This window comes from Rhinatrema bivittatum, chromosome 4, assembly GCF_901001135.1.
Source record: "Rhinatrema bivittatum chromosome 4, aRhiBiv1.1, whole genome shotgun sequence".
NCBI classification, from domain to species: Eukaryota; Metazoa; Chordata; class Amphibia; order Gymnophiona; family Rhinatrematidae; genus Rhinatrema; species Rhinatrema bivittatum.
The window spans coordinates 2,268,428-2,296,099 of NC_042618.1; the positions used below are offsets into that span (position 1 = coordinate 2,268,428).

Here is a 27,672-nt window from a genome sequence, read left to right on the forward strand (position 1 = left end):
GTTTTACTGTACATCACCTTGGCCTGTAGTGTGAGGCAATTAATAAATTTTAGAAAAGAACTGTCCTCCTGGCCCAATAAGCCAGAGTAATAATACCTTCTGAATTTGATGAAGTCTTGTACAGATATTTCCAGACAAGATTTTAATAGTCATATCAACTTTGGGATTTTCCTTTTCAGAATAACACAGGCTGATTTTTTTTTCTCTCAAGTAAAGAAATCATCTCCATAACACTGAAAGAGACAATGAACTTGAATGGGAGCACTGGAAGGGGGTCGTAGATGAATCACTCTGGTTATGTGTCACTATACACTTTTTTTCTTTTCTATCAATGCTGAGAAAGTAATGGAGCTCAGCTGTTATCTTAAATTTAACTAGCTACTCTGCAGCTTACCTTTGTTTTTAAGATCAGGTCACAAAATAAATCCTAAAAACACTTCATTCAGTCATCCTCATTCTTATTAAAGTAAGCCTGATAGAATTCCCTCTGTGTTTTACTAGCATTTGGCACAAAATAGGCTCCATGAAGGAGCTTTGCTACAGCACTTCTGCTTCTCTTTCTGCCAACAGTAACTCTTTCAGAGGAATCACTGCACTGTTGATGACATCAGCACATATAGTCCCTCTTCACACTTTGTGGTAATTTTTAAAGGTATTTTAAACCTTAGGATATCCCCCTTAGTACTGTGTGGTACTAATGAAGGCCTTCAGGAATTTTTGAGCCCATTGGGAAGCTTTAATATGTTCCAGGGAGGTTAATTAACTTGAACATGAGGTGCACCCTTAGCCCTGCCCTTTTACTGTAGATCCTAACCCTTTCCTCAAGAAATGGTCATGTTATCTAATTTGCATACCGTAATGATATAAAATAGTCAGCAGCACTGCTGTAAAATGGAGTTGGAAGTAATGAAATCCTAAATTAGAGCACAGACTTTTAATGGACTGGAGTCTACGCTACACAAAAATTTGGATTTTGAACCAAATTCTCTCATACAACTTGTTCCTTTTAATTATTTAAAGGTGTTACCAACTGAAAAAAATAATTTTTAGACCCTATTTTAGGTCTAAAAAGAGGTCACATGGCACCATAGTAATCACTCCTTATCCACCAGATTTTCCCCAAATAAAATAAAAATAATTTAGGGGGTCTCCCATCCTCCTTTATGTGAACTCTGGGGGTTTGACACCAAATTTCCCTTTTTAAAAATTGTTTTGGGCCACTTTTCCCAGTGTTTCCAAACACCATGTTTTTAGCCTTTTAACCCCACCAACCCTTTCTTGTGAGAAAGCCTACATGCATATGTGAGTGTGTGTGAGAGAGCCTGTATGCATGTGTAAGTGTGTGTGTCAGAGAGAGCGTGCATGACAGCCTGAGTGTATGAGGGGGAGAGAGCCTGTGTATGTGAGAGAGAGGGTGTGAGAAGGAGTATGTGAGGAAGAGAGAGTGAGAGGATAAAGTTTGGGCAGCCCCCTTCCGCACACTAATTTCAAGGTGACTAGAAATCAAAACGTTCCAGGCAGGGAGAACAGAGAATTTTTTTTTGTCTTACATTTGGGTGGTATTTTGTCAGTCTTGAGATATTTTATTGGTTTTTAAGATTATGAAAATATTCTGATTCTCAGCTTTTAAAAATATTTATTCTATTAGTATAGTTTTACTATTGTGATAGATGAGGAATGATAAGTATTTGTTTTTCCATTGTTAAAACTGCATACGGAGTCTGGCTTCTTGCAGTTTCTAGTTCAGTTTTTGTCTACAAACTTCTATTTATACTTTATGGTATCTTTATTCTGTATTTTGTGAGAGTCAGTCTGTGTTCTCTGTGTGTGACTGAGGATGAAGTATTCTGCTGGCATGTAATTTCTGTTTATTGATCTATAGCAGCCTGGCTTGTTCTGTTTTTCAAATGGAGGTATATTGGTGTTTTAGGTCCTGGCATACTAGCTGCAGTGCTGCTTTTTCATAGGTAGCACTGTTGCTGTCTGAGTGCTAGTAGTTAGTGCTCTTTTGGTATGGGAGATTTACTATATTATAACTGTAATTCAGTTCATTCGTGGCTTTCTGAGGGCTAAGTCCACATCAATCGCATTTTGCAATAGGCCTAATACCATATATGTTCTAAGTGTCTTTTTGGCAGGGTTTTCTGGTTGGCACCACAGCAGTGCCTGTAAACTAATAGATGTTGTTGTAACACTTTTACTTCAGAAGATTACGAATGTCCTTTTTCATGCATAATTTTTCATTGTGTGTGAGAAGGCTGGGAGGGAGGGGCTCAAAGGTTTGCACAGGGACTCCATTAGCCTTGCACAGAGCTGGAGATAGGTGACTGGTGTGGTCGGTGTGGGGGAAAATACTGGAGAAAGGCAGAAGACCGGGTTCCTGGGAATGTGGCAGTGTCGCATATCATCACTGCCCCACTCTCTGCTACTCCGCTGGGAACCCCGACCCCTGCTTTCCCCCTTCTGCAGTATTTCAAATCACCGAGAGGGGCCAGACTACAAGGGTGCCCCTCTCATCTGTGCCATGCCAAGGTGGGGAGGGGGGAGTGAGCCCATCTTATCCCTCGCCTCAGGCAGTAGATTCCCTTGAGCCACTCCTGGTCAGTTCTGCTCTGGAAGTGCGACAGGCAAGGGACTTCTAGAAAGCAAAAGATTCAGCTATGCCTCCAGCCCGTCTCTCCCTCATCAACTAAATGTCTGTGGCCCACTGAAAGTAGAAACAGGCTAAATGCAAATTCTCATCCCAGAAGACTTACACGATGAAAGCAAACCCCCTGGACGATCCATCATCATATCCTTCCCTTCCCTGGGATCTCTTTGTCTTGGCTGCCTTAAGGCTGGAATCAGATGTCTCTTACTGAGGAACTCCCATCTCCCACAGGCAGATGTAGCAATTGTTGAAAATGGGGGGCACCTAAGAGTATCCAAGATTAGGGGATCCCCTAATCAATTACTGCCTCTCATGCCGCATAATTAAGAGTCACCAGCCTCTCCCCTGTGGCATTATCTCCTTCTACGGAGGCAGTTTCCCCCTGGCTGCAGATCGGCTACCTCATCCAACTCTTGTTCATTCAGTTCCCTAAGGATGGAGCAGCTAGGGGAGTGCTCGAGCACCCCAAATGTTGCCAAGAATAACCTATGGCTCTTCTGTGAGGGAACACAGCTGAGAGCGAGGAAGGCTTCACGGAGGAATCTAAAAGGTGCTGCCCAAGCAGGACCACAGTCGGATTCTTTTTTAACACAAATTACAGCAATCTACAGCCGTGCAAACCTGATTTGGGGAAGCGAAACCAATGCTGCAGGCTGTTCTCTCCATGGCTCAGCCAGCAGAGAGGAATTCCAACCTGCCTCGAAGGCAGTGGTATTCAACCCTGTCCTGGGGACCCCCCAAGCCAGTCGGGTTTTCAGGATATCCACAATGAATATGCATGAGAAAATGTGCATACTCAATGAATATGCAAGAGAGAAAATTTGAATGCCATGGAGGCTGTGCCTGCAAATTCTCTCTCATTCATATTCATTGTGGATATCCTGAAAACCCGACTGGGTGGGGGGGTCCCCAGGACAGGGTTGGGAGCCACTGCTCTGAGGTCAGCTGCTGAAAAACCTGAAGGCTCTGCCATACCTTAAGCAAAATATGTGGCCCCCATGTAATTCCCGTTAGATGATTGGAGGAAAAAGCCTAGCATGCTTGATTTATTTTCATAGAAAATTGGCAGTAAAATGATTGCTAATCTGGCCAGAACAGGAGCATTAAGCAGGCTCTATTCCAGGTGCACTACAGCTCTACCTTCCACTGTAGGAGCCTGAGCTGGAGAACTCACCCAGTTTTGTTTTTTACCATCCATAGCTTACACCTGCCTGCCTCAAGCCAGTCAGAGCCACTGGGCCTCCAGCTTTTTACAGTTATACCAGAAGTCAGCAGAAAGGGGTGGGGAGTGATCACCTTTGACCCCTGACTGAATCCAAATCTGGCAGGACACCATAGACCAGGAGGCCGTCCAGGGTAAAGGCTGTGTGGCAAGCCGTTTGCTTTTTAATAAACTTTACTGCCTCCCTGTTTCTCTCCAAGAACAGAGGGAGAGCGCACTGGCAGTAGCCAGACCCAAGTGATAAAGTCATGCAGGGCTATCGCGGGAACTCACACCCCCAAATGAGTTCGTTCCCAAGGGGGAAGAGAGAATCATTCCCACCAGGGCCATCACTCAGGGTGCCCCCAAGAGAGCTCTGGGGGAGGCCTGCTCCTAGCTGCAGCACCAGTCCATACCTCTGCATCAGCTGCTGGAGACACAGAAATACTGGAGAACTGAAGTCAGCTTTCAATTTTTTTCCTCTCTGTCTCCATCTGCTGGTAGGGGGGATGTACAACCACTTGTCTTGCATGGACAATAAGGAAACTGTCGCTTCTTAAATACGTTTTGTGTAGTTGTGAGAGACGTAGGATTATTTTTTGTGACTTAATGTTTTGGTTATTAAAGTATATTTGTTTGATTTTTATTTAATGTGATGCTACTTTTATTGTTCTTCCCTTGGAATATAGTTTATGTTCTTTTACCTTGGGCTTTTGGGTAAAGGGGAGTCACAAATAAATAAATGTCATTCAGCAGCCCGGCCCCAAGATCGGGATTGGTCGCTGTGCAGAAGGCTCACCCGGGTCATCATTTTAGTGCAGCCCTGCTGTGGCTAACAGCTGGAACGTACCGACAGAGCAGAGAGCCAAAACTGGGCTTCTGGAAAGGGCAAGGGCAGGCCTCAGCTAATGCCAGCACAGGGACCTTACCTTTCAGCTCAGGCTTTTTGGAAGTGCAGATTTATTTTTCTCACTGCACTGCTCCTTCCTCGGCCCTTGGGAACATGGAGCTTAAAGTTCAGGAGGAACGAGGCTTCTGGGCCCTTTACTTCTCTTATCTCTCACCAACGATGGGCAGAGGGGTGGAGCTGAGTCCTCTGCACAGAGAGAGAGGAGACCCGTCTGCCTTTGCTATCTAAGGTCAGCTGCCACAGCCGTGCTGCCGCTGGGCGAGGGGGACGGGGGCCGAACCCCTGCTCCCATCCAGACCCGAGGGCACCAGCCAGCGCAGTGCATTCAAAGCGTTCCTGGCAGAGCAACGGGCTGCATCCGAGAGAGAGTGGGGAGGGACCAGGGACAGCACAGTAAAACAAGACCAAAGCCAAGGAAAGTGCTGGGAGTTTTATAAACCTGTTTGCTGTAACCCTCACTGCAGCAGTGGGATAGTCACGTTTCTTAGTCACAATCACATCTCCATCCGTCGAGGGGCTGGCAGGTTACAGCAGCGACTTCCCCGAGGGAAGCTCTGCCACAGCGCAGGGCCCAGCACCTTTTCACGCTGGAGGAGCTAAGCCCGGCTGCAAGGGAGCCCCGGGGCAGGCTGGACAATGTTTCCACCGAGAGCACAGCCGGAAGGATTCTCCCGCGGGTCACAGCTATCTCACCACCTTCCTGAGTGTCAGCTCCTGTCAGCCAGCCTCGGGCGCTTCACGCCGGCCCCCGTGTCCTCACACTCCTGCTGGGGGGGGCCACGGCCCAGCCCCCTGCCCGGGCTCGGTGGGGAAGAGCTGAGCAGGCCCCAGCACTTGCCGGATGGTCATATTGATGCGCGAGCCCTGCAAGTAGACAGCACAGACCTCCCAGTCCTCCTCCGGGCAGGGCTGAATGATGGACAAAGTGTCGGGAGGGTCCTCGGGAGGAGTCGGGGACAGGCACCAGGGCAGTGCAGCCCCCTCCGGGCAGGGCACGATGCGAGGCACGGCGTGGTACAGCAAGCGGCTGACGCCAGACATTACCAGGACGTCACCGCTGTGCATAAACAGGGGCGTAGGTGCCTCCTCCCTCTTCAAACCGCCCAGCAAAAAGACAGAGGAGTGTCCGAAACTGAGAACACAAGAAAGAGAGACAGACACCCACTTATTACTGAGAATCGCACTGAGGAGAGGAGACTGCACTGCATGGAGGAGAGCGAGGGGAGGCAGAAAGGAGCAGGGGGACCGGGCACATGCAGACCTGCCTTAGCACAGAGAGGTTTGCTCTGCAGCAGCCACATCAATGACGCGCAGGAAGCCCAGCGCTCAAATGGCAGTAGAATTTAACGTTTAAAGGTTGCGGCAACTAATATTCCGAACTCTCTCCTGTCAGCAGGGGAGAAATGGGGTCTGCACCCGCACTGAAGTCACTCCTAGCACTCTTCCCCCTTCCTTACCCACCCCTTCCTACGTTCAGGGCGGGGTTCAATAGAACAACAATAAAAGCACAACAAAACAATATTACATAACATAAAAACAAATAAATATAAACAGCAGCACTCAATGACAGAGCAATTAACACAGGGGCTTACACCCGACTCTGCCAGGAGCTCAGTGCCAGCACTAACGAAATCTTTTTCTACGGAAGAATACACCAACGTCCCCGCGCCAGGGGGATGCTCGAACCGGACACTGCTGCCCACTCCCCGTCGCGCGCACGTCGCGTTCCCCTCCGAGCACCTTTGTGAAACAGGAACCCGCGGGGGGGCGACGCGCTCGCACGAGCAGCAGGCCTCGCAGTGCCGTGTTAGAAATCCTGAAATCAGCCCAGGCTCGGCGTGTGATGCCGCCGACGTCGTCACCCAGCGTGGCGACGGGTACGCGTGCGCAGCAGACAGCAGAGGCTTTCCCCACCCTGCCTTCCCCCAAGTCAGTCACCTGAATGAGAGGAGAGGCTGGGAGTGGTCCAGCTCCGCCTCATCCACATGAATGCCCAGCGAGGAGTCCAACTGGTAGTAGTTAAGGATGCCGGCCTCTGGCTTGAAGTGCGAGAAGCCGCACGCCACAGCCACGTGCTGAGAGAGGACAGCCAGGTCCGTGGGGAACAGGGACCGGTGATCCGAGGAATAACTCTGAGGGAAGGAAGAGGAAAGAAATGAACTCTTTGCCTACCCCGATTTTCATTTTTTCCTTACAGTTACTGGCAGGGGCACTAAACTTAGCCCTTTTTGTGCGAGAGAAAGAGAGAATAGGACAGGAGAGAAGGCCTGCAAGGGCCAGAGAGTCCACCCAATTTCACTCCTCCTGCAGTGCCACAGACTCCACTTATTCACTGCACCCCTCCCCTCCCCCGGGAGGCCGTTTAATGCTCCCACCACCCGTTCCGTGAAGAAATATTTTCCTGAGGTTCCCAAGTCTGGCCCCCACCCCTTCCAAGCCTCTAGAACATTCTTTCCTCTTCTGGTGCCTTCTCCCTCCCTCCCCTCGAGGGCAGACGTAGTTTGCTCCTTCAGTCTCAACTCATTTCCATCCCCAGCTTGCCTAGATCCTGCCGCACTCACGTTAGGAGCACACGCGTGAAGGGGGAAGAGAGCGTATGTGGGTGCGAGTACTTTAATATCTGAAGTGTCGGAAGAAATAAAAATCTCTCGAGTCTCATCCTATTCTGTAGCTGCCGGTAAGCGCTATGTGCCGACTTTCCTGGACTCAGCCGCCGTACTCCGGCCCTTAGGCTACTTGAGTTTTTTCTCTCTCAGTTGCCTGCGACTGGTCTGAAAGACGCGGTACTCGAGTGGTCTAGATCGTACCTGATCAGCGCGCCTCAGGGTCCAGGCTCATCGGCTGCACTGTTTAACAGCTCCCTCAGTGTGGATCACCGTCTCCGTGCCAGCGAGGTTCGGTTCTCCATCCCTGCCACATCCTCCGCTTCGCACACCTTATCTGCAGAACCTATTTCCGTTCTAACTAGCAAGCAGCGCATGACTGCAGGCAGGACGACGTGAACACCGGGAAGAACAAAGGTCTCCTACCCAAATCAGCCTGCGGACGGTGACCCTTCATGCTGGTCATCACAGGTTGGAATTTAGGTGGCCGGTTGGATACCTCGATGGTATCTGAGCCCCAGGTAGAAGCCAATGTAAGAGGCTCACTGTATAAAATTACATTTGCTGCAGAAAGTAGAAACGTTTTGCTCAGGTCTTCGGGCCACGATTCTCACTGGCGTAGATAATTGTAATGCTTTCTACGGCGGGCTTCCAGCATGCACGAGACAGCGCTGCAGGCAGTCCTGGACCCTGCAGCTGCTCCGCCTTAGGATCTGGGGCACATAAGATTTAAGATCTAAACCTTGGAACAGGCCGTTCTGTATTACTTCCACTCTAAAGATTTAAGCTCCAATCATACCCACTAAGGTCAGCAGGGACGAAGCCCCTCTCTTGGTGAAACACAAGCCAGGACCTATGGTGGCAGTCCCGAGCTGTGGAAGGCCTCACGACCCAGGCTAAGGGCAGAGCTGCGAGCTGAAGTCTTTCAAGGAAAATATCAAGGCACAAGCCTATGGGAAGATGGGGGTTACTACGAATTCGGCCACATCTGCATTAACCCTTAAGACCCTCACTGGCCAGATGCTCTGCCTGCTATGCAGGTTACTGATGTTTGGTTGCGTCTTGCTTTATTACGTACATTTTATAAAAGTTCAATCTGTAACCCGGCCAGAATGGCTGATGGGCGGGAAACGTTTTAAATAAATAACACATAGCTTTCACCCCTCGTGCCCATGGCTAGTTTAAAATACCGTCAAGTCAGAAACTCTCCTGTCACAGAGGACATGGACCCCCGTCCCATCCCTCCTGCCTTTCCAAAGCCCGTGGCCGCATCTCCCGGGAGGGCCTGGCAGCCTGACCGTTCCCCTCCTCTGCTCCCTCCCTCCCTCCCACCCTGCCTAGCTGAGAAGGCACTCGTTTCCCCAAATCTATTCCACGTCGAGTGGAGCCCCCCTCCCTCCCCGGGAAAGCTCGTTCACGCCACCGGAAGAGGCGGCGGCGGCGCTGCGGGGCGTACCTTGGAGTCCCAGTTATAGTGATAGCCCACAGTCACCCAGCGTAACTTCTCCAGCAAACTTCTGGGCTCTCGCTTTCCGGAACCTTTACACCTGAGCAAAAGAAAGGAAAGAAAAACACCGATAACACGCTTGCACTTAATCTCTCTCGTGCATCGGATCCTGAGCAGGTCCCCCCCCCCCCCCGTGGCACGTGCTTACCGTCTCTCTCTCATTCCCTCACACTCAAGGCCTGGTGCAGGAGAGGCCAACTCTGGTCCCGAGAGTCACACACAGGCAGGCTTTCAGGATAGACGCAATGAAGATACATGAGAGAGATTGGCTGCACTGCCACCGTTATATGCAAATCTATCTCGTGCACATCCTGAAAAGCAGGCCTGGAGAATGGTGAATGGAGGGGGGGGAGGCCTCTGGCAGTGGAGAGGGTGGGTATGGGGCTGGAGAGGTTAAAGGAACGCATCCGAGCAGGAATCCTCACTCTCCCTACAGGGAGTCATTCGAAAGCTGCTCAAATCTGGCAGGAATCTTCTCTCTACGGTTAATTGTTGGACCTGGTGGTTTCCTCCTGCCATTTTGGGCTTCTAGCAGAATCAGAACCGGGGTTAGGATCTGGTGCTATGGGCCACGGTTTACAGCTGCCCGAGGACTGTATCACCTCTCAGCTTTCTACAGCAGGCGTCCTCAGCCGGGGGCCACGCAGCTGAGATCCTGCTGGAAACCTGCAACCATGACCGTCTTGCTGTCCCCTAGAGACCGAGAACACCTCTACAACATCTCCAGCCCCGGGCAACCCTAGCAGTGGAAGACCCTGGCCAGGAATCGAAGCAGGCTGGCCCGTTTTCCTACTGCTAAATGTCCTCCAGATTATATCCTAGCCTCGGGCTCCCTGTTCTGCCAGCGTCAGAGGGTCAGTATTAGGGAGTTGTCTGCGCGGCGACTCATTCCAGCTTGCGCTGTCGTCTTTAGCCATACTGAACAGGTCCGAAGCCTTACACCCTACCCTCCCAGCTGCTAAAACAAACCAAAGACTCGGGAGAGTCTAACGAAGGCGATAAGGGAAGCGGTGGAGCGCGCCCTGCTCACTCGGCAGATAACTCACCTCAGCTGCGCTCGGCTTTTCCCCCACAAGTCAGCGGTTTCCTCCGACACCATGTGCATATCCAGGTTGCACACATTGGGTTTCTGGGGGTACACCTTGAGGCACTGCCTTACCCAGTGACGCTGGCATCCAGGGAGAAAGGGGTTAGGTATGAATATAAACCCTTGGAAGAAAAAGAAGAATTCCCGGTGAGATGGCCGGCTGGAACCTCACCTGCCGACATGCAACAGAGACTTGGTGAGGCCGCACCGTGAGCGCTGGGTGCAGTTCTGGCCATCACATCTCAAGAGAGATACAGCAGAATTAGAAAAGGTACAGAGGGAGGTACAGAGCGACCAAGATGATAAAGGGGATGGAACGATTCCCTATGAGGAAAGGCTGAAGAGGCTGGGACTCTTCAGCCTTGAAAAGAGATGGCAGAGGAATGTGATTGAGGTTTATAAAGCATGGGTGGGGTGGAGCGGGTAAATAGGGAACGGCTATTTACACTAGGACTAGGGGACACGCCCTGGAAGCTAATGGGAGGCACATTTCAAGCAAACTGGAGAAAGTATTTTTCCCTCGGCACACAAGCTGCGGAATTTGTTGCTGGAGGACGTGGTTACGGCAATTGGCACTGCCGGGCTGAAAAGGGCTTGGACAGGTTCCTGGAGTTATGTACGCGGGGGGAAGCCACTGCTTATCCTGGATCTTTGGACTTATTCCTTGGATCCTACCAAGTTCTTGTGACCTGGAGACAGGATGCTGGACTCAGTATGGCAGCTTTTATGTTCTTAGACGAGATAAGACTCATCTGTTCTATCCAGTCCATCCTTCATCCATCTCTTTCCCTCCTGTCCCCCCCCCCCTGCCATTCACCCCTCCATCCAACCAGTCATCTAATTTACTGCTGTGCATCTCCTGCAGGAATGGCGCAGTGGTTAGGGCTCAGATCTCTAAGAACTGCGGTGCTGGCCCAGAGCAAGGTCCATCGAGCCCAGCAGCTTGTCAGACAGTGGTCAGACCGGGAAGCAAGAACCCAGCAGATCCCCAACGGCCGATCCTATTTCTTGTAACTCCCAGGGATAGTGAGCGCTTTCCTTAGACCACCTGGCTAATAACGTATTTTGGACCTTTCCTCCAGGAACTTGTCCAAGCCTCTTTTAAACCCTGCTGTGCTGTCACCTTGATCACATCTCCTGCTAACAGATTCCACAAGTTGATAGTGTGTCAAGTGGAAAAAGCATTTTCTGAAGTTTCAGGGAATGCCCCCTTTATTTACCCTTTCAAATAATACTAATCGTCCTTTGTTTACCGTTTCCACCCCACTCACGATTTTATAAACTTCTATCCTGTCCCCTCTGTCATCTCTTACCCAAGCTGAAGAGCCCTCGCTTGCGTAGCCTCTCGCCTAGGAGAGATGTTCCATCCCCTTTATCATTTTGGTTGCCTTCCTCTGCATCTTTCCCAGTACTGCTATGTGTGTTGTGAGATGTGATGACCAGAGCTGCACACAACACTCAGGGTATGGTCAAACCACGATTTGATACAGAGTTAATATGATATTTTCCATTCCTCTTCGGATCATTCCTAGCATTCTGTTTGCTTTTTGATCGCTGCTGCACACTGAGCTGATAATTTTAATGTTCTTACTGTCCACAAGGATTCCAAGGTCCTGGATCCTAATACAGAACCCAGCATATCCTGTACCTGTCATTGGGATTTTTCCCTATGAGCACCATTTTGCACTTTTCTACATTAAATTTCATCTGCCATTCAGTTGCCCAGTCTCCTAATTTCACATGGACCTTCTGCAGTTCCTCCCAATCCACTGCTGTTTCAGTAACTTTGAATAATTTTGCGTTATTGGCAAATTTAATCCCACTTGTCATTCCTTTTCCAGATCATTTATGAATGTTAAACCGCACAGCCCCCAATACCGATCCCTGGGGTTCTCCGCTAATCACCTTTCTCCGTTTGGAGAGCTGTCTCATGTAAATCACTGAAACTTACGCTGCCCACAGGACCTGTGGCTATCTTAAATGCTAGTTTGCTGATTAATAGGCACAGGCTTGCATTTCACGTTTGACTTTGTTCAGGACTCTGGCTCCTGCTGCTTTGTTCCTCATGAGTTTGTCGGAGACCTGCTGTATTTGTTGAGAAAGATGTCCAACGTCCTCCTCAAAGCCAGATACAACGAATTCATTCACTGGTTCTGCTTTTCCCCCCTTGGCCATCTGGTGGCCCAGCTGACTCCCTCACGGGCTTTTTGCTTGAAATGTACTTGGAAAATGTTTTTGTCTCTCGGGCAAGCTTCTTCGCCAATTCGCTCTTTGCCCGTCTCACTAGTGTTTTTCATCTAACTTGCCAACTGGCCCTCGCTGGCCTTGTGATGTTGGACAAATGACTACCTCAGGTACCAATTTAGATTGTAAGTTCTTTGGGAAAGGGACTTATTGTGCCTGGTTATTAATATGATTGTGATGCATACATCCATCATGCTTAATAAAAGAAAGTGAAGGATTCTGGTGAAAACCTGCTCCGCTTTCTGCATAATCTCATCCAGGTGCTTTCGCTCTTGATGGCAGTAAAGCATGTGAGAAGGAAGTACCTGGGTAGCCCTGCAGGCCATAGGCTTTCCACTTGCCGACGGGCTGCAAGCCGGCTCTTAGGGCATCCTGGTCACTAACAGAGGAGATGCTGAGCTTGGCGTCAAGCACCTGTTAGGAGGTAAGCACAGGAGAACAAAATATCAGCACTCAATTCAGCTCTTCATCCCAGGCTCCTACGTTTTGGCGCCAGGAAATCTCTTTATGAGCCGAGCCTCTGTTTATTTTGGGAGGCTGGTGGTAGCCCACTCTCATAAGCCCAGCCCTTTCTGTCCCTCCATGCTGGACATTCACACTTATGCACAGCCTGCAGCATCAAAACATACCCTGCAGCAACAGCCACTGAGATGGCCGAGAGGAGTTGTTGAAATGAGGAACTGTAAAATGGCTTGGGAGATTTTTAGCTCATGATGGCTTCCAGACTTTATAGAATTCCCTGTCCCGAAGCAAGGGGTGATAAATGACATTCATAAGGTCACAAACAGTGTCAGTGGGGGGAAGTGGATTTGAACCCTCATCTCCCCAATTCTCAGTCCATTACTCCAACCACTAGACCATGCCTTATCTAAACCTGACGCAGGCTGAGACCTCCTTAACCTCACCAGCCTGAGGCACAGGACACCCAGACCCTGGGGGTCACTTCATTGTTAATTCGTTTACGGTTTGGTTAAAAAGCATGAATAAAGGAAGATTGGTTCTTACCTGATAATTTTTGTTCCTGTAATACCACAGATCAGTCCAGACCAGTGGGTTGTGTATCCCCTACCAGCAGATGGAGTCAGAGAACAAAAACTTTAGGCACAGCTACATATCTGAGCGTGCCACCTGCAGTCCCTCAGCATCGGCCTGTACCCAAGCCCAAACAACTAACCTTACTAAAGGGCGAAGAGGGTTGGAACCCAAAGCATAACAGTCAACCCCTCGCCCGTAACAGAGAAAACAAAAAACTACTAGACAACCTCGGAACCTGCTCCTTCAAGAGCATCAGCAATAGAACAAAATCATTTCTGCATGAAAATATCACTTCTCAAGGTAGTCTTTTGGACTCTGAAATGGGGGTGGGCCTCTGGACTGATCTATGGTATTACAGGAACGAAAATTAGCAGGTAAGAACCAATTTTCCTTTCCTGAACATACCCAGATCAGTCCAGACCAGTGGAAACCCGAAAGACCCGCGAGCAGAACACACTCACCGAAGGACGATTCATCGTGTGCCCTAACATCCAAACGAGAATGCTTGGTGAAAGTGTGAAGGGAGGACCAAACCGCCGCTCTGCAGATTCCCTGTGGTGACAGAAGCAGACACACCACCCAGGCTAGCCCTAGTGGAATGAGCTCACAGATCCATGGGCACTTGACGCCCTCAGGCAACATAGGCTGAAGAGAAAGCCTCCTTAATCCAGGGGGAAATCGTTGCCTTGTCACCCTTCTTAGGACCTCCGAACAAGAAAAACAGATAGTCTGACCGCCGGAAGTCATTGGTAACCTCCAAATAGCGCAAAAGAGCGCGACGCACATCCAAAAGATGAAGCTCCTTCTCCTGAGGGGAATCCATGGACCACTGCGGAAATCCTGGCAGATCCACTGCCTGATTGACATGAAAGGCAGACACCATCTTGGGAACGAAAGAAGGGACCGTACGCAGCAAAACTCTACCATCGTAAATACTAAGGAAGGGATCCTGACACGACAAAGCCTGCAACTCTGAAACCTGTCAAGCAGAACAAATGGCTACCAGGAAAACGGTCTTCAAGGTCAAATCCTTAATTGGAGCCCTGCGTAAAGGCTCAAAGGGGGCTCTGCAAAGCACCCGAAGCATCAAGTTCAAACTGCAATCTGGACAAAACGGACGTATGGGAGGACGTAAATGTTTTACTCCCTTGAGGAACCGTGAAAACTCTGGTGCACTGCCAGTGACAGACTGTGACACCTGCCCCTTAAGGCACCTAAGGCTGCTACCTGAACTCGAAGGGAGTTCAAAGTCAACTCCTGTTGAAGGAAATCCAATACCAGGGGAATCTCTGTTGACAAAAGATCCAAGGAGTGCTGGTGGCACCATGCCTCAAACAACTTCCAGACCCTAACATAGGCCATAGAGGTAGATGGTCAACAAACCTGAAGAAGAGTGGAAATGACCTGCTTTGAATATCCCCTCAATTGCAATCATTGCCTCTTAAAAGCCAAGTCGCGAGAGAGAAGTGATCGTCCCGATCTGAAAATATGGGCCCCTGACGGAGTAGGTGTGGGAGATGAGCCAGCTGCAGGGGACCTTCCAGCGCTATTCGCACCAGGTTTGTGAACCATGGACGATGTGGCCTATCCGGAGCCACCAGCACTACACTGCTTGGATGTCACTCTATGCGTTAGAGAAGCCGACCGATGAGAGGCTAGGGGTGGAAGACAAAGAAGAATGCCCGTGGCCATGTACACACTAGGGTGTCTAAGCCTACCGAGCCCATCTCTAGACGACGACTGAAAAAGTGTCCTGTCTTCACATTGGCCCAAGTTGCCATCAGATCCAACTGAGGCACACCCCACCTGGCGCAAATGAGGTTCCAAGCTTCGGGAGCTAACTCTCACTCCCCTGGATCGAGCTGTTGCCTGCTGAGGAAATCTGCCTGAACATTTTCCACTCCTGCGACATGCGACTCCTTTGAGATGGTGCTCCACCCAAGCGAACAACAGCCTTGTTTCCAGTACCACCACGAGACTCCGTATCCCTCCTTGCCGGTTGATGTAAGCTACCATCATCACGTTGTCTGAGAACACTCGAACCATTCTGTTCTTGACCAGGGGAAGAAATGCTCGCAGGGCCAGTCGGATAGCCCTTGTCTCGAGGCGGTTGATGGACTAGGAGCTTTCCATTGGGGATCAAAGACCTTGAGCGGATTTGTTTAGGCAAACTACTCCCCAGCCTGACAGACTGGCATCTATGGCGATAACCACCCAATTCGGTGAATCCAAATCTACTCCCTGTACCAGGTTGCTGCGTAAAAGCCACCAAAACAGACTGACTCTGGAAGTAGAAGCAACGGCACATGGAAATGTTCAGACACTGAGCTCCATCTCGATAACCACGCATGCTGCAACGGACGCAAATGAGCGAACGCCCACGAGACTAAATCCAAGGAGGAGGTCATGGATCCCAGGACTTGTAAGTGATGCCAAACCGTTGGAGTCTTCCTCTGAAGGAGGGCCTTGACCTGATCTTGCAACTTCATTACACAGTCTGATGCCAGGGAAACTTTGCCTTGGATGGTATCGAAGAGCGCTCCCAAGTAAACCAGTGACTGCGTGGGCTTCAAGTGATTTTTCTGGACATTTATGACCCAGCCGAGCAACCGCAAGGTGAGCATCACCCTTTGGATTGATCTTACGCAGTCCTCCTGTGACTTCGCTCGAATCAGCCAGTCATCCAGATATGGGTGAACTAGGACTCCCTCCTTGTGCAGGAACGCCGCCACGACCACCATGACCTTGGTGAAAGTACATGGGGCCGTCGCCAGGCCGAAAGGAAGAGCTTGAATCTGGAAACGTTAACCCTGCAATTTGAATCGGAGGAGCCGCTGGTGATCCTGGCGAATCGGGATGTGGAGATACGCCTCAGTGAGGTCTAAGGACGCGAGAAACTCCCCTTTGCATACAGCGGCCACCACAGTCCTCAAGATCTCCATACGAAAATGGGGTACTCGCAGACACCGGTTCACCTTCTGCAAATCCAGAATGGGACGAAAGGTGCCCTCTTTCTTGGGAACCACAAAGTACACCGAATACCGTCCCTTGCCCTGTTCTGCAAGGGGGACTGGAACAATGGCCCGGGGATCGAGAAGCTGCTGTAGGGACCCCTGTACTGCCTCATGCTTGGCCCGCAAAGCAATGCGAGACTCCACAAATGTCTCCCGCACCGGGCGCAAAAACTTGAGAGCGTAACCATCCCGGACCACTTCCAAGAACCATCGGTCTGAGGTAATCTTTTCCCACTCCACGTAGAAGCTCGACAATCTGCCTCCGACAGCTTCTACGACGGAATGGGTATCCCTGGCTTCATTGGGAGGGTTTTCCACATCCAGCATTCTGGTCCGTGGACTCTCTGCCTGGGCACTGACCTCCACGAAAGGACTGCTGACGCCACGAGCCCAGCCTGGGCCCTGAAGGAGCTGAAGACCTACCAGTGCAAAATCTGTGAGAATCCTGAAAACGAGCTTGAGGGGGAAAAACCTTCCCAGAAGGTTTCCTATCCTCCGGAAGTCGGTTGCCTTTGGACTCCCTCAGTAATTTTACCAATTGGTCCAGATCCTCCCTGAAGAGAAGCTTGCCCCTAAAGGGGAAGTTACAGAGTTGAGACTTGGAAGACAAATCTGCTGACCAATTCCGCAATCAGAGGAGTCTACGAGCCGTGACAGCGGACACCATACTACGCGTAGAGGTCTGAACCAAGTCATACAGCTCGTCTGCGACATAGGCAACACCTGCCTCCAATCGTGCGGCTTGCAAGGGCCCCCACTGTCGGCACTCGGAGCTGCGGACGCCTCCTGGACCCAACAAAGACAGGCTCTCTGCATGAGGCTGGCACAATCGCCGCCCTGAGACTCAGTGCAGAGACCTCGAAGACTCGCTTAAGGTGTATCTCCAGTTTGCAGCCCTGTATGTCCTTCAGCACAGCAGCCTCGGCCACAGGAAATGTGGTCTTCTTAGTCACGGCAGACACCGCCGCATCCACCTTTGGTACCTTCAGAAGATCCAAAATATCTTGTGACAGGTAGTAAAGTTTTGCCATGGCTTTACCCACTTTCAAACCAGCATCTGGCGAGTCCCACTTGCAGATCTTCTTAGACAATGGGAAGGAAGTAGTCGGTCCTCGAATCCCACCCAGGACCGGGTTAACTCCTTCACTGTCAGACACTTCCTGCGAAACCTTGATCCCCAGGACCTCCAAGATCTGGGGAATCAGAGGTCAGAGCTCTGCCCGCTTAAATAAGTGCACCATGCTGGGATAATCACCCCCCCCCCCCGAGGGTGGGAGGTCGTCTGGGTCATCCTGGTTCCCATCACCCATATCATGGGTGAGTCCCGAATCCTGATCTACTCCGGAGCCCGAGGGATCCCCGAGCGGAACCGGCAACTTATCCTCGACTCGGTCCCCAAAAGGTTGTTGAGGTCCGGGGGCCCCGTGGATACCCGCTTCGGTGGAGGCTCCGCCGAAACGTCCGGCCGTGCTGCTCTCTTCAGGATCGCCTGTTTCCTAGCCAGGAACGTCTGGTGCAGCAGCAGCACAAACTTAGGACAGAACTCCCCCGAATCGGCATCTCCCTCAGCAGGAGGGTCTGGTAGCCCAGGGTCATCCCCAAAGGTGGAAATCTGCTCCACTGGGGATAGAATGGGAGGGGCATCTTCCTATCACCACATCCGCCGCGAGCCACCCTTCCCCGCTGAGGAGGACCGGGGCCCGGAAGAACGGAGCCCTTGTCTGCCTGATGTCTCCCCCGAGGAAGTTCCCTCTTGCCCTGTGGAACAGGTAGAACAGAGGGAACTAGCATCTAGGGCATGCCCTGACATGCCACACGCGCAACAGGGCCCCATTTTGGGTCGGGGTGCCATAATCCGGACTGAGCAGCCACACGGCTGTCAGTAAAAAAGAAAAAAATCAAGCCGGGAAACATTCTCGCGGCTGCAGGAGCTAAAAATAGCAAACTCCCTGCGGCGCGCGAAAACTGCTCTGTGGAGAGCTGCCGGCATGAGAAAATGCAGCCTAGCACGCGGGCAAAGGCCTTCCTCCATGGACCTACCCAAGAACTCCTGGGGCCTGAGGGAAGGAGTGAGGGGAGCCTCCTCAGTGGTCAAGGGAACCAGGAGCCCCTGGCTATCGAAGCCACTGGACTGTTGCGGGTGAGACTCAGGCAGGGGTGTGCAACCCCCCCGGTCGCCCGGCTTCAACTGAGGGATGGCCCACAAAAGGTGCCTAACTCCTCAGGAAGCACTACCTAGCCTAACCTAGGAAAAAACCTTCCCTAATAGTTTAAAAAAAAAAAAAAAGTAAACTAACAGACTGTAGGTTTGCATCTCTACCACCTGCTGGAGTCAGAGAAATACTGAGGGACTGCAGGTGATACTCTGGTTATGGAGCAGTGCCCAAAGCTTTGTTCTCTGTCTCCATCTGCTGGCAGGGAGGCAAAACCCAGGAGTCTGGCCTGATCTGGGGACATACAGGGAAGTGCTGGAGACAGAGAAATACTGAGGGCCTGCAGGTGGCACACTGGTTATGGAGCAGTGCCCAAAGCTTTGTTCTCCTCCTGGTAGGGATACACAACCCACTCTTCTGGACTGATCCGGGTATGTTCAGGAAATGAAAATTGGTTCTTACCTGCTAATTTTCGCTCCTGTAATACCACAGATCAGCCCAGAGGCCCGCCCCTTTCTTCAGATACCGAAAGACTGTCTTGGTCAGAACCTGCTTACGTTTTTTATTGTTGAAGCTCCTTTTTTGCAGACATGATTCATGGAGCAGTTTTTAGCAGTTGTTTGGTCTGGTTTTTGCCAGCGACGAAGTGGTAGTCCAGAAATTTGGTTGGGTGCTACTCTTTGTTATTTAGTTCTGTTAGCATGGGCTACAGGTGGCACTCTCGGTTATGTAGCAGTGCCTCAAAGTTTTTATTCTCCGTCTCCATCTGCTGGTAGGAATGCACAACCCACCGGTCTGGACTGATCTGGGTATGTTCAGGAAAGAAGAGTTGTACAAATATGAGCAACCCGTTATGTAAACCTCAACAGCTAAAGGAGAGCGGTTCTGCTGAGCTGTTACTTCCCTTTCTAGCTCAGCCTTCTGAAAGGGGATTGGTCCCTTCACTGACAGCTGACAGTGAAGGGACCAATCAGCAGTCTGTGAAGGAGTGACTAAAGTGATGTCAAGTGTCGGACAGGGGAGGCTCAGTTTGGCTGCTTAGGTGCTTCCTTTCCTAGGGGGTAATTACCCCCATGGGGATCAGGCTTCCTCAAAGTGGAACACGCATCTGGCTAGGGCCCCCCACCACCCCCTTTGTGGGGAAGTCCCATCCCTGGAGGGGGAGGTGGGAAATCCCATTCCCCTGTGGGCAAGGAGGCTGCATCAATAAGTCTGCACTTATCTGCTTCTCTCTTGGAGCAGGAGGCAAGGCAGGGCCTGCAACGTAAGGATGTGCGCGGTCCTGGGTGCAAAGATCAAACATTTACATCAGGCATGGACCTTGTTTAAAAATACCATTTTGGAAGCCCAGACCAGATGTATTCCATGCTTTAAAAAGACGGACGGAAGATAAAACGACTGCCGGCAGAATTAAAAGGTGAGGTGAGAGAGACTGATAGAGCCAAAAGAACATCTTTCAAAAGATGGATACAGGATCTGAATGAAGAAACCAGCAAGAGCACTGGCAAATTAGATGCAAAGCACTGAGAAGGAAGGCAAAGAGAGTTTAAAAAGAAGCTTGCTGTGGAAGCAAAAACTCAACATAAAACTTTTTCAGGTATATTCCAAGTAAGAGGCCTGTGAGGGAGTCAGTTGGATCATTAGATGAGAGGGGTAAAAAGGGCACTAAGGGGCAACAACGCCAGAGCAGAGAGATTAAATGAATTCTTTAGCTCAGTCTTCACTGAGGAAGATGTGAGATGCCAGCAGTGATATTTAAAGGTAATGATATAGAGAAACAAACAAATCTCAGTAAAACTGGAAGATGTACAAGGGTAAACTGACAAACTAAAGAGTAGCAAATCACCTGGACCAGACTGTGGAAAGAACTAAAAAATGAAACTGGTAATCTGTACACTATGGTTAAAATCAGCTACAGTCCCTGAAGAGTGGAAGGTGGCCAATGTAATGCTATTTCTTAAACCAGGTTCCAGGGGTGATCCGGGAAACTAGGGACCTGTGAGCCTGATGTCAGTGCCGGGGAAAAGGGTTGAAACTATGCTAAAGAACAAATTTACTGAACATATAGACAGACAGTCTTTAAAGGGACAAAGCCAACGTGGATTTAGCCAAGGGAAGTCTGGCCTCACAAATTTGCTACATTTTTTTGAAGGCGTAAATAAACACGTGGATAAAGGTGAGCCAGTTGATATGCTGAATCCGGATTTTCAGAAAGCATTTGTCAGAGTAGCGCAAGGGAGACTCTTGAGGAAATTAAAAAGTCATGGGACAGGAGGGAATGTTCTAGTGTGGTTGGGAACTGCTTATAAGATAGAAAACAGAGAGGAGGGCTAAATGGTCAGTTTTCTCAATGGAGAAAGGTGAATAGTATTATTTATTTTATTTAACATTTTTTATATACCGACATTCGTTAAAAACATCACATCAGTTAACATTAAACAAGAAACGCAGCACAACAGCTTTACAGTGTAACTGATTATGAATTGGGGAGTGCCCCAGGGATCTGTTCAGGGACCAACGCTTTTTAACATATTTATTAATGACCTAAAGATGGGAACAAATTTGCTGATGATACAAAATTATTCAAAGTTGTTAAATCACAAGAAGATTGTGAGAAATTGCAAGAGGACCTTGTGAGACTGGAAGATTGAGCATCCAAATGGAAGATGGCATTTAATGTGGGCAAGTGCGAAGAGTAACCCAAATTATAGCTACGCCCTTCCGGAGGAAGTGGTGAGGACCAAAACTGTGAAAGATTTCAAAGGGGTATGGGATAAACACCGTGGATCCATAAAGTCTTGAGGATGTGAATGAAGAGAAGAGGCATGGGGGTGGCTTGTGGGAATGACAGCTACTACCTGGTGATTAATACCCTTATTCAATAAACGTACACACGGTTAATGCGACTCCAACATTGCTCCATGCTTCAACGGCAAGAGGAAATGTGGGGAAAAAGGATTTGCATTCACAAATAAGCATGGGAGTAGCTTGCTTGTTGCGGCGGTTACTACCCCAAACCAAATAAGCCTGATACTTCACTTTCAATGCATACCCAGTGTAGCTCTCTACTTCAATGGCAAGGGGGGGAATTAAGAAAAGAGGATTTATATCCAGACAACAACCAACAAGGACTAAATTGCACAGGCTAGGTAAACAAATAAACGTGGGATTAGCTTGTTTGTTATGGCGGTTACTACCCTGAACCAATCAAGCCTGATATTTTACTTTGAATACATATACAGCGCAGCTCACTGCTTCAACGGCAGGGGGGAATGAAGAAAGGATTTATATTCGGACAACAACCAACAAGGACTAACTTGAACAGGCTAGGTAAACAAATAAGCGTGGGAGTAGCTTGCTTATTGTGGCAGTTACTACCCCTAACCAATTAGGCTTGATATTTCACTTTGATGCAGCTCCAGCACTGCTCTCTACATCAATGGCAGGGGTGGAAGGAAATTAGAACCAAAAAGTTACCAATAAGGGCCCTGACCTCAGCGGTCAGAGTAACAGATACGTTTGAGAAAAATAAGTGTGAAAGCTTGCTGGGCAGAATGGATGGGCCACTTGGTCTCCAATGTTGTCATTTCTATGTTTTAATGCAAGGGTCCACTTTGGGAGTCACACCCAGGAAAAGGATCTAGGTGTCCTTGTAGATAATACACTGAAATCTTCTGCTCAGTGTGCGGCAGCAGAAAAGAAAGCAAATAGAATGCTAGGGATTATTAGGAAAGGAATGGAGAATAAAACAGAGAATATCATAATGCCTCTGTATCACTCCATGGTGCATCCTCATCTTGAATATTGTGTGCAGTTCTGGTCACCACATCTCAAGAAAGATATAGCAGAATTAGAAAAGGTACAGAGAAGGGCGACCAAGATGATAAAGGGGATGGAAAGGCAGGATTAAGATACAACCGCACAGGCAGAAACAAGTATCTACAGCTAGGAAACAGACAGACAACAGGGGTCTAGATCGGGCAGGATTGGACCCAGAATACAGGTAGACAACAAAGGTCCAAAGGAAGAGGGCCACAGGGAGGCTCAGACAGGACAAGAACAAGGCAAGGTATACACAGGGAAACAGGAACCAAAGGCAAGGCAAGGACTAGACAGGAGCAGAAGGGCCACAAACGAAGGGGGACAAGACAGAATAATACTCAAGACCAGAACATGCCACAATGGAAACAAGTCAAGGCAAAAAAGCTTCCAAGACCACAAGGTAAGCAAAAGGTCAGGCAAAGCAAGGAGTCCAGGTGACTCAATGAGGAGGCCCTGATTGCAGGGAAAGGCAGGGTTATACTGGGCAGAGTCTGCTGAGTCATGTAGCCTTCAAGATGGTGGCTACAGCAAGCGTGAGCGAGGCTCAGGAAGGACTCCTGCCGACAGGGGGCTGCCTAGCAGCCAGTGTGGTTATAGGGGACAAGAAATGAAGTTACTAGGTGATACATGTAAGACAAAGAGAAGAGAATATTTTACTACTCAATGCATAATTAAGCACTAAATTTAGTTGTCAGAGGATGTGATGAAAGCAGTTAGTGTGGCTAGGTTTAAAAAAAGATTTTGACAAGTTTCTGGAGGAAAGGTTCATAAACCATTATTAAGATGGACCTGGGGAAATAAGGAGAATAGAATCTGTTTACCTTTTGGGATCCTTCCAAGTATCTGTGACCTGGATTGGCCACTGTTTGAAACAGGAAACTGGGCTTAATGGACCTTTGGGGTAACCTAGTATGACAAATCTTATGTTCTAGCCAGCAGATTTAAAACAAACCATAGGAAGCAATTTTCACTCAGTGCACAATCAAACTATGGAATCTGTTGTCAGAGGACGAGGTGAAGGTGACTAATGTAGTGGTGTTCAAAAGAGGATTGGAGAAGTTCCTGAAGGAAAAGTCCATGAGCAGTCATTAGCCAAGTGGACTTGGGAAAGCCAGCGCTTATTCCTGGGAGTGAGATACAAGGAAGAGATCAACTGTTGGGGATGTGCCGGGTACCTGGGACCCACACTGGCCATGGTCGGAGGCAGGATGCTGGGCTCGATGGACCTTGGTCTGACCCAGCCTGGCACTTATGTTCTTATGAATAAGATTCTCATCCACGTCCAGCTAAAGGTATTTAGCGGGTGCTTACGTTAATTAACAATGCAATAAGCTCAATAAACACGTAAGAGATAGAATTTGGATTATTTCATAGAACATATATTTATAGAGTTTAAGGAGTCAAGGTGAAGCTTTGGGAATCTGTTTTTTGTGAAAAATTTGCTAGGCATATAATATATGTTTATCACTTATCACAAACTGAGCTCTTTTTGGAGGAAAATATTTGATTGTTTGGACAAAGTATTGAACTGCTCAGTAATATGAACTAATAAATTGGTTTGCTTCTGGATTTTGAACAGGGATCACAGATTTCCTAAAGGAGAGAAAAGATGCTGTGGTATTAGTAAAAATAATCCTGATGTCTTGGAAGGGAGATTCAGTCTCTACTTTCCTGAGCTGAAAGATATTAATGAAATACTGTGCAGTAATGGGAAAAATAAAGTCTAACGAGAACCAAAATGCCAATTATAAATGATTTGCATATTCAGTAGGCAGGAAAAAACTGCAAGTCTTTGACAGAAATAATTTGGCACTGTGGAAACCTATGCATAAGGAGTAACCTGGGCTGCCTGAGTGCGTGGAGCCCAAGGGATGAGCGTGAGCAGCAGCCCCCCAGGGACTTACCTTGGCTGCACTGGCGTTTAACCCCAGGCGGTTAAAATCCAGCACCCCCGAGAGATCGGGCGGGGGCTGCCGCCGCTTATAAAATTTAAAGAGCCGGCGAAAGGCGTCCTCTACCGGGCCCACTGCAGGGGCCGCCATACTGTGCCCTGAACCTGCAGAGCGCAGGCGCCGCTGAAGCCCCGCCTCCACCGAAGAGAGCTCTTGCCGTTGCCGGCGTCGTTCGACTCCGCCCCCTCTCCCAGAGAGAGTTCTCATCATTCCAACTCCGCCTCCTTCCCTGGAGAACGCCTGTCATACGAGCTCCGCCCCTTCCTCACCTGGAGAACGCCTGTGTCGTTTCAGCTCCACTTCCGTATTCCAGACAGCGCAAGCGCTGCTCAAACTCCGCCCACCATCGGCGAAAGCGCAGGCGCGGAAGGGGCTGCGTCCCATTGGACCGGCCGCCGCTCGGATAACATGGCGGCGCTGCACACGCGTAGGGTGTTCGAGTTGTTCGTGGCGCGGGTGCCCTGGACTGTGGCGGGAAGTGAGTAACCGGCAGGTGCAGACCGCCCCTACCCTCATCCGTTTAGGCCAGGTTACTGTCGCTCACCCCTTACACCGCAGTCTAAGGAGATGAAGGGGAGCTGTAGCGGCTTTCCACAAGCAGCAACACCAGGGGCTCCATCTCTTCCCCTCCCTCGAAATGTCAGGCGGAGGAAAAGTGAAAAAGAGAGGGAGAGACCCCCCCCACAGGAACATCAGGGAGAGAGAGAGAGAGAAACCTTGCCATCCCCGCCTCAGAGAGAGAGAGAGATACCACCATCCCCCCTCGGGTGGGGGGAGGAGAGAGAGAGAGACACACACACCACTGTTCCCCCTCAGGGAGAGACCCCACTTCCCATCAGGGCGTGAAAGAGAGAGACCCCGCCATTCCTCTCAGGAACATCAGGGAGAGAGAGAGAAACCTTGCCATCCCCTCCTCAGAGAGAGAGAGATACCACCACCCCCCCCTCGGGTGGGGGGAGGAGAGAGAGACACACACACACACCACTGTTCCCCCTCAGGGAGAGACCCCACTTCCCATCAGGGCGTGAAAGAGAGAGACCCCGCCATTCCTCTCAGGAACATCAGGGAGAGAGAGAGAAACCTTGCCATCCCCTCCTCAGAGAGAGAGAGATACCACCATCCCCCCTCGGGTGGGGGGAGGAGAGAGAGACACACACACACACCACTGTTCCCCCTCAGGGAGAGACCCCACTTCCCATCAGGGCGTGAAAGAGAGAGACCCCCGCCATTCCTCTCAGGAACATCAGGGAGAGAGAGAGAAACCTTGCCATCCCCTCCTCAGAGAGAGAGAGAGATACCACCACCCCCCCTCGGGTGGGGGGAGGAGAGAGAGACACACACACACACCACTGTTCCCCCTCAGGGAGAGACCCCACTTCCCATCAGGGCGTGAAAGAGAGAGACCCCGCCATTCCTCTCAGGAACATCAGGGAGAGAGAGAGAAACCTTGCCATCCCCTCCTCAGAGAGAGAGAGATACCACCACCCCCCCTCGGGTGGGGGGAGGAGAGAGAGACACACACACACACCACTGTTCCCCCTCAGGGAGAGACCCCACTTCCCATCAGGGCGTGAAAGAGAGAGACCCCCGCCATTCCTCTCAGGAACATCAGGGAGAGAGAGAGAAACCTTGCCGCCATCCCCCCCCCCCCCTTGAGAGAGAGAGATACCACCACCACCCCCCCCCCTCGGGTGGGGGGAGGAGAGAGACACACACAAACACACCACTGTTCCCCCTCAGGGAGAGAGAGACCCCACTTCCCATCTGGACGTGAGAGAGAGACCCCGCCATTCCTCTCAGGAACATCAGCGAGAGAGACACCATCCTCCTCCTCGGGAAAAGAGACCCCACCATCTCCTAGCAATGTCTCAATATAAGGGGGTGGGGACTCTGGCACTCTAGGCCTTCGGTTGTACCTGGCTTCCTAGTGTTACTGATTACAGTTTTCTTTCTCCCCCGACAGAAGAAATCAAAGAATACTTCGCTCAGTTTGGGAGTGTAAAAAAATGTCTCCTGCCGTTTGTGAGTATTCACATTGTTTTGCTGTGCACCAGTGTATGAAAGTAATGTGACCTGTGGATATAAATGTTCTTCAGTTCTCTGGGAGAGCTAGAGTATACACTTTGTAAATAAATGTTCTAGCACTGCATCTTTGCAAATATGTTCACTGAGCCATTGTTCCTTTCAACTCCCTAGTGTCTGTCAGATTCAAATTTTACCCACCTACCCACCCACAGGCCTTTGGAGCATAATGCAGCATCCATCTGCAAGTGCTAGAGACACTCACAGATGCATTACAGAGGCAGGAGCTGGGCTGGACCCAGGGGAGGAAGGAAGACACCAGCCACTGCTGAACAGTGCTGATGGCTTGCCTCACAGATGTGTGAATCCTTAGGGCCAACAAGAGTGCCAGGTGCTACCTCGGCATTGCTCTAGGGCAGAAGAGATGAACAGGCAATAACAGCACATTATACCATATTCTTGGTGGAAAACAAATACATACAGGATTATCATCAAATAAGCAATGATAACACCGAACAGTAAGTTAAATGACAATCAATAAATGGCTCTATGACCTAGTTTAGGATTAAGAGAAGAATATAAAATGCCTTGTGATCAGAAACAAAGGCTTCATTGTAGGCATGCCACTAATTTAGTCCTTTATTTAATATTGCAGCTCAGGAGCTAGAACTCCTTTTCTACTGCTTAGGGGATACAGGGCTAGGCTTCATGGGACTGATATACACCTGCTTTTTCTGCTTCATACAGGACTGTTTCAAACTGGAGCTTTTCATTGGCTGATATTATTTAATACCCTCTCGCCATTCCTTATGCTTTGTACAGCTCAGCCCAGGCTTGCTAAGGTTAAAAAAAAAAAGGTGCATTTTAACATTGTGAAGAAAAGCTAACATGAAATCCTGCCGCTTTGACAGTTGTCAGTTCAGGCTGAGGCTCTCCTATGAAAGAGCCCTCTGTGCTCCCCTGCAGAGTAAAGTTAGAGCACCAGTCCTCTGAATGTCAGCTTGCTGTTGGCTACTTCTGGTCTGATTCCTAAGTCTGCTTTCTGAGTTGCTTTATAAGTCATTTTTTAAATTTGTATACTTTTAGAATACAAAAACAGTACTCTTATTAGTTATATTCTCTGTGAAATGACCTTTCCCCTCCCAAGTACTAGCTTGCAAAGACAGGTTAGAAATGATGTAATTAAATTAAGTCCAATCTGTAGTGTTTCACACTTTATTTGTGTTAAGGTCAAGCTTGCATGGGGCACTGATTTACTTTCGTTCATAGGAGGAGCTTTCAAAAACACTAACATCTCTTCAGGAATGAAAGAAATAAGACCAGTTATCTTAATGCTGAGAGAGGAAATTGTTTTACTTATTTACTTTTCTTGAATCCTGCTGGACCAGTCTAGACACATGAGCTTTTATAGTTCTTCCAACAGTTGGAGACAGAGAACACAACATTTCCAGTGACATCATCACTGCTACTTT

At 49.5% G+C, this 27,672-nt stretch overlaps 2 protein-coding genes across 2 annotated transcripts in view; one reads left to right on the top strand and one right to left on the bottom strand.

The window, feature by feature from the left end:
- Window positions 1-4,387: 4,387 nt before the first annotated feature.
- On the bottom strand, window positions 4,388-24,384 carry ALKBH1 (alkB homolog 1, histone H2A dioxygenase). Its single transcript, XM_029597671.1, has 6 exons — window positions 24,131-24,384; window positions 12,508-12,616; window positions 9,918-10,080; window positions 8,821-8,911; window positions 6,700-6,893; window positions 4,388-5,893 (listed from the first exon to the last, which is right to left on the bottom strand). The coding sequence occupies exons 1-6, from the start codon at window positions 24,266-24,268 to the stop codon at window positions 5,518-5,520; spliced, it is 1,071 nt and encodes a 356-aa protein (XP_029453531.1). The 5' UTR covers window positions 24,269-24,384; the 3' UTR covers window positions 4,388-5,517.
- A 116-nt stretch (window positions 24,385-24,500) lies between these two features.
- SLIRP (SRA stem-loop interacting RNA binding protein) overlaps window positions 24,501-27,672 on the top strand; it is a 37,743-nt gene continuing 34,571 nt past the window's right edge. Inside the window, exons 1-2 of the mRNA XM_029597672.1 lie at window positions 24,501-24,656; window positions 26,142-26,200. Of these exons, the coding sequence (XP_029453532.1) occupies window positions 24,587-24,656; window positions 26,142-26,200 (129 nt within the window). The 5' untranslated portion in view covers window positions 24,501-24,586. The remainder of the gene's footprint in view (window positions 24,657-26,141; window positions 26,201-27,672) is intronic.

Coding starts and splice junctions, on each gene's coding strand:
- ALKBH1 (XM_029597671.1), bottom strand. CDS start 24,268: ATGGCGGCCCCTGCAGTGGGCCCGGTAGAGGACGCCTTTCGCCGGCTC. Junction 8,912..9,917: donor AAAAGCCGAGCGCAGCTGAG/GTGAGTTATCTG, acceptor TCTTTTGCTCAG/GTGTAAAGGTTCCGGAAAGC. Junction 5,894..6,699: donor CAGCCTCTCCTCTCATTCAG/GTGACTGACTTG, acceptor TTGTGTTCTCAG/TTTCGGACACTCCTCTGTCT.